The 6,037-nt window shown below is 54.4% G+C and overlaps 1 protein-coding gene across 4 annotated transcripts in view; it reads right to left on the bottom strand.

Moving 5' to 3' along the window:
* LOC113212297 (potassium voltage-gated channel protein Shal) overlaps positions 1-6,037 on the bottom strand; it is a 157,769-nt gene that overhangs the window by 49,889 nt on the left and 101,843 nt on the right. For all 4 annotated transcript variants that reach the window (XR_008011384.1, XM_052269709.1, XM_052269705.1 and 1 more), the window contains exons 2-3: positions 2,880-3,042; positions 1,789-1,977 (exon numbers count right to left, since the gene is read on the bottom strand). Coding sequence is in view for 3 of the 4 variants with exons in the window: in XM_052269709.1 (XP_052125669.1) it covers positions 1,789-1,977; positions 2,880-3,042 (352 nt within the window). In the remaining variant the exon portion in view is untranslated. The remainder of the gene's footprint in view (positions 1-1,788; positions 1,978-2,879; positions 3,043-6,037) is intronic.

The following is a 6,037-nucleotide window of genomic DNA, read 5'->3' as shown; positions in this document are numbered from 1 at the left end:
GGGGCGTGGCGGGGCGTGGCGGGGCGTGGTAGGTCGTAGCGAGGCCTGGCGGGCCGCAGCGTGACAGGGCGGAGCGTGGGCCGTGTCGGAGCCGGGGGCGCCATCACAATCCATATCGAGCTTTTATTCAGCGTTACCGGCTGAGCCTATAAAAGAGCGGCCTCGTCTTGATAAGGGACGAGGGAAGGGGAGATGAGAGGGAGAGAGAGGGAGAGAGGGGGAGAGAGGGGGAGAGACAAAGAGGGAGGGAGAGAAAGAGAGAGGGAGAGAAAGAGAGAGGGAGAGAGAAAGAGAATGCATGCGGAGGGAGAGGAGGTGGGAGACGCCCACTGTCCGTGTTTGTGCTTGACAATTCTTATTTTTTCTATGCCCATAATTTTCCGAGTGATCGAACGCGCTGCGCGCTTCCACGTTTAGCTGCAAGAGTGAATAATTACAGGACTAAACCGACCCCAGCCCCGCCTCTCCGCCCCCCTGTAGCGCGCCCAGCCAGCGCACGGCAGCGTATACAAGTTCGCAGCGCGCTCGCTACACTCCCCGCGGGAGGCGCCGCCCGCGACCTTGGCTTTAAAGTACAGTAGTAGCAAGTAGTAGTAGTCGTAGTCAGCTTGCAGTTAGTAGAAAGTTGGGAGATATTCTTGCAACAGCAGCGCGGGGGGCGGGACCGGCGCCACCTCGGCGCATTGGGCTTGCAACGGGACAAGCAGCACCAGCTCCAAAGAACAGTGGTGCAGGTGGGGCAAAGGGGGGAACGAGATGCGGGAGAGAACGGGGAGATGGGGCGGCGGGGATGCTCGGGGCCCCGGGGAACCAAGAGGAGCCACCCGCATTGATAAAGAAAATTATTGGACCCTTCCGGTGGCCGGATGTTTCTTTTGGGGCGCCTCTGCTGCTCTGCCCTCCGCCCTGCCCCGCCCCCGCACAGCTCGCATGATCTAGGCCTTCGTAAGGGCGGCTATGAAAGCCCATAAAGGCGAGGAAGTGTGGCAGGAACGGCCGCAATAGGCGATAAAAATACCCCCCACCCTACCCCTTTCAGCCCCCCGGTCCCCTCGTACACAGCGCCAGACGACGCGCAACGCCACATCAGCGAGTTGCACCCGAAGCTTCCCCCCGGGGAACGGCCCGGAGGCCCCGCCAAGCGCCGTCAAGACAGACCCAGACCCGCCATACCTACAGGCGAGGCCATGCAACTTGCAACCACGTTTTCTTCTCCTTCTTATATTTTGGTCCAATGGGGAAGTAACAAATACCTCTTCAAGTACATCACTAAAGGAGCCGCGCACCCTAAACACCCAAACGGATTTTCACCTCTATGGCTACATTGCAATCTGCACAATTTTTTTGTCATTATTTCTGCCCATATATAATCTATCTATAGATTATTTGAATGTTAAGATGCCCAGACAAAATCTTTTAAAGATTGTGCATGTTTAGTATGAGTGGTATGCTACGTTCATACAGCAATCTCCACCTCATGTCAATAAGTTCGTGCGCGACCCTCTGCTGCAGTGCGTCGTGCCGCACCATAAGGCACTATTGATCGTGTTCTCGCTTATAGGGAAACACATTTTTCATCATCATAATGACGGCATTGATGGTGACGGCGGGGGAGCGAAGATTGCAGCGATCCCCCGCCATACCGCGCAGCGCAGTCGACCCCATTTCCCTCCAAAATAGTTCGCGGTGATATTGATGCAAAAAACAACAACGGGTTTTCTAAAAAGATACTTTAAAAAAAAAAGAACCATGCGGCTGACCCACCAGACAACGAGAGCAGACACTCACCGTGGTCTTCTCCAGACACCGCAGCAGATGGTGGTGCTGTAGCTCGAAGATGTCCTCCTCCCTGTAGAGCTCGTCCGTGTCGAGGCCGCTCTCCGCCGCGGCCATCCTGGCCTCGGCCGCCTTCTTCTTGGACACGAAGGCCGCCCCCGAGGACGCCTTGGCGATGCGTATGCGCGCCAACCGCGCTTTCTGCAGACGGATACATAGAGTGTGAGAGTTGCATCAATGCAATTGGCACGTTGTTTGCTGGGATTGATGTTCATTGCAAAATTTTACAACGCATGGCAAATGTACGCAGGCATTGTTTGACGTCAATAATAATAAAAGCCCAAACTCTCTGCTAATCTTAGTGTGTAGTAGTTTGCCAGTTTAAACTGCGAAACTAGAAGTTTGCGAGTTTAAAGTGCAGTAATAAAAGTTCGCCAGTTCTAACTGCAGAACTTTTCAGTTCGCGGGTTTTAACTGTAGAACTCTTTTGTTCTGCAGTTCCAACTGTAGAACACTTTGCAATTTGTTGGTGCAGAACTAAACAGTTCTACAAATTAAACTAGCGAACTAAAACGTTGTGCAGTTACAACTGGCGAGCCAAAGAGTCCAATCGGTGTTTAGGTTCAAGTGTGCATTTTCTCGACACATTGTGGTGTTTAACTAGGTTAAACGTCAATTGGTTCTTTAAACTTTAAACACTTCCGAAAAGTATAGCAGCTGCACGCCATATGATTACTATAGATTTGTGTGCCGAATCTAAACGTTTACAAAACGTTTAAAATGTACACACCACGCAAGTGTGCAACTTGAGCTATGTAATGTTTACAATTATAACTTCAAATTATGCACACTTGTTTTACCAGTGTTCTCCAGTTTAAACTGAGGAAGTTTTAGTGAACTGGCAAAACTTTTAGTTCCGCAGTTTAAACTAGCAAACTACTACCCACTAAGGTTAGCAGAGAGTGACCAGCCGTCAAAATGATCTGAAAACGTTTGAAAAATATTTCGAGATTTAAAAAGAAAAAAGAAAAAAAACATTTTTGCTTATTTTTCTTACTTTTTCGCCTTTTTTTGTAAACTTTTGGCCCTATACCGATGCTTACCCGTTGCGCTTTCCTCTTGTCCGCCCTCTGGTTCTGATGGTAGATCCTCGAGAAGTTGGACACGATGACGGGGACAGGCAGGGCGATCACGAGCACTCCGGACAGAGAGCAGACGCCTCCCACAATCTTGCCGGCTATCGTCTCCGGGACCATGTCACCGTAACTGGAACACACCAGGGGCCAGAGAACGTCAGCAAACACACACACCTTCAAATACACCGCCGAGAAACGACACAGAATATAATATACACACTTATACACGGAATTGCGGAGTCGGGTAAAACATTGCAAACAGACATTTAAATACAGCACTGTGAACAATGTTTGAAGGTTTTACGCAGGAAATCATCATGTTACGAGTTTGTACTTTTCGCCAACTAAATTTAGCTGTCATACATTCACCATAAATTCAGCACATACGCTTTGTCACTCACAAAAAATTATGTTAATTCACTTTGAAATGTATAAATATGTTTTTCTCACTGCGAACAAAGAGAAGAAAACGACTCTTTCTCTTTAAGTTTTCATACTTTTTGTAATGAAATAAAACGATTAAATAACTGCCTCCTGCTTGCATAATCTGTCGAGTCTTCATTTAAACGATTCTCTCCCCCCCCCCCCCCCCCCCCCCCCCCCCCCCCCCCCCCCCCCCCCCCCCCCCCCCCCCCGCACCCCCCCCCCCCCCCTCCCCCCTCAGCTTCGGCGCGGCGCGCTCTCCACCGCATCAAGTCCCGATGTCGCGTCGTGTGTGGCATGCCCTTCCCTGTGCTCCCCGCTTGTACCAGTGTGCTTTAGTCGGAGAGCTTTTCGAGGGTCCGTTTGCTGGGGCGGGGCACCACGGGGCGGGTCGAGGTCTGCATGACTGGCTAGCGAGACGGCTTGGCTTCACATGAATATGCATGGGGGTCTGCGGCCGGGCCTCCCACCCCTTCCTTCCCCTGCTCAGCCCGATCGCTTGAGCTGCTCTCGCTCTGCTCACGAAGTGTCCAGTCCAGTCCGCAGCCGCAGCATGAGTGTACATGGGGTGTTTTAGCTTCACGGTACTGAACTGAAAAAAACAATTGTTACAGAGGGAACGTTTCATCAAGTGACAAAGCCAGGTAACGTTTACCCATGCCACCTACCCCATGCAAAAGGATAGGGCCATCACAAACAGGTTGCATAACCAAGCGTTTCCTGGTTTGGTTGCGTCCAGAAACGTTTCCCCGGTAACATTAGTTTTCCCAGTGTGTGCCTCGCCGCCTGCACCCGGGCCAACAACGACCTTGCGGGTGCACGTGCCCCGGCCAGGTGCGAGCGCGCGACACGACTGCGGCCGGCGGGAAAATTCAATTTGAATAATTTTGACGGCGCGAACAAGGTGTGGGGTGAAAGCGGAGGAGAAGGTTACAGTTTGGAGAGGAGGGGTACGAGGAGGGGCAAGACGGGAAGGAGAAGGCAAGGAGAGGAGGGGGGCGCATGAGTGCAAGGTATACGGGGGGTGACAAGGCGGAGGAGGGGGAGCTCGCGCGCTCCCCTCCGGACCGTCGAAAGGGATTTCTGACGAAGCTTGCACCGGCGGAAACGCCAACTTTGGACATGGTCATTAATAAAACGGGGGGCCCAGCTCTTCATGCCCCGCGCGAGCCCCTCCAGCCACGCCCCACCACGCCCCGCCACGCCACGCCCCGCCCCACCACTCACGGGCGCGTCTCTTAGACCTCTCCGAGCAGACCATGCCAGTAGGCAGAGGATTCAGCAAAACATCCAAGGGTCCTTCGGATTAAAGAGGCCCCCCTCTCTCTCTCCGTTCTCGTTTTTCATCCCAGCCGTGAAGAACGCCCCTCTCCCCACAACCAGCTCTCCCCTTACGTCTCCATCTCACTCTCCCTTCCTGCCCCCTTCCTCATCCTCTCCCTCTCTCTCACACACACACACACAGCCTTTGCTAGACTTCCTCTCTCCATAGTGTCCAAGCACACTGTGTCCAGCTGATTCAGGGGGACGCCCCAGCACATCAAGAAGCACCCGGACGACATGGTGGTGGCGGCGGTGTCAGCTTTTGCTCCTAGTGTTTGGTGCAGCAGCCAGCAGGGTGGCGACCACGCCCAGACAAAATATCTTACACTGATAGTATCTTTTCATTGAATTTAAACCCCCCAAAAACTAAACCACCACTAAGAAGCCCGATGCATCACAGCACGCCTCTTTCCCGCAGTCACCAACTTTCTAAGAACTTTTGCAAAGACAAAATATTTGCGGAGTATATCGACGTCGGATTACGGCAGTGCAGCAGCAGGTCTCACTACGTTGGGAGCGCGAAGACGAGCGACTATAGGGGCGAGCGCAGGGATGTGTATGGGGGAGAGAGAGAGAGAGAGGGGGGGGGGGCTACTAGCCTCACAGCCAGACGGGGCTCCGAGTGAAATTTGGCAGTTGCAATTAAGGCTCGCCTCCGCCTCGTTCGCTGCTCTCGCACTTGGTTCCGCTCTGAGGGACGAGAGAAAAGGGAGGGGGGGACAGAGAGAGAGAGAGCGAGAGAGAGAGAGAGAGAGAGCGAGCTCGAAGGGAAGGGAGCAGGGGGATTTCACTCTCCTTGTAGGGGCCCCGCCGCCAGGGCCGAGGCCAGAAGGGCGCGCTATTGGTCGGCGGCTGCGCTCCCCGCTTTGAGGGGAAGGTACGGCCTCCTCTGAATAAAGTGGAGGAGGCCGGGGCGTGGCGGGTCCGGGGCGGGGCGGGCGCGTAGCACGGAGCCCTTACCGTTGCCAGCCAGGCGGTGTCGCGTTACTCTATGAGAGACGGCCGCCCGCCCCAGCCGGTCGCTATCCGATTCAGTTTCCACATAGTTCAGAAACGGCGGCGGCGGCGGCGGCAGCGGCAGCTCTGCTACACCCTGCCCCACCTCGCCACGCCCGCGGGCCGCGCGCGCTGCGCGCTCGGAATCGAAAAGCACGTCGTTAAACCGAAATCATTGCCATGAGAAAGCAAAGTAGTTTACGCCCGCGGCGGGGTGTGGCAGCAGAGCTGAGGGGCGGGGCGGGCAGAGAGAGGCCCGGGGTGTGGCGGGGGCTTCCGGCTAATTGCAGTGAAAGCTCTCTGGCGGGGCGGGACAGACGGCTGGGCGGCGCACATACATTATGCATCCGGCCCGGTCGGTCAGGCATCCCAAAGGCGTGGCG

The sequence above is a fragment of the Frankliniella occidentalis genome, unplaced genomic scaffold (assembly GCF_000697945.3).
Source record: "Frankliniella occidentalis isolate FOCC.00 unplaced genomic scaffold, Focc_3.1 Scaffold5, whole genome shotgun sequence".
NCBI lineage: Eukaryota > Metazoa > Arthropoda > Insecta > Thysanoptera > Thripidae > Frankliniella > Frankliniella occidentalis.
Note: the sequence above shows the minus strand (reverse complement) of the source record. Positions and strands in the feature narration are given on the sequence as shown.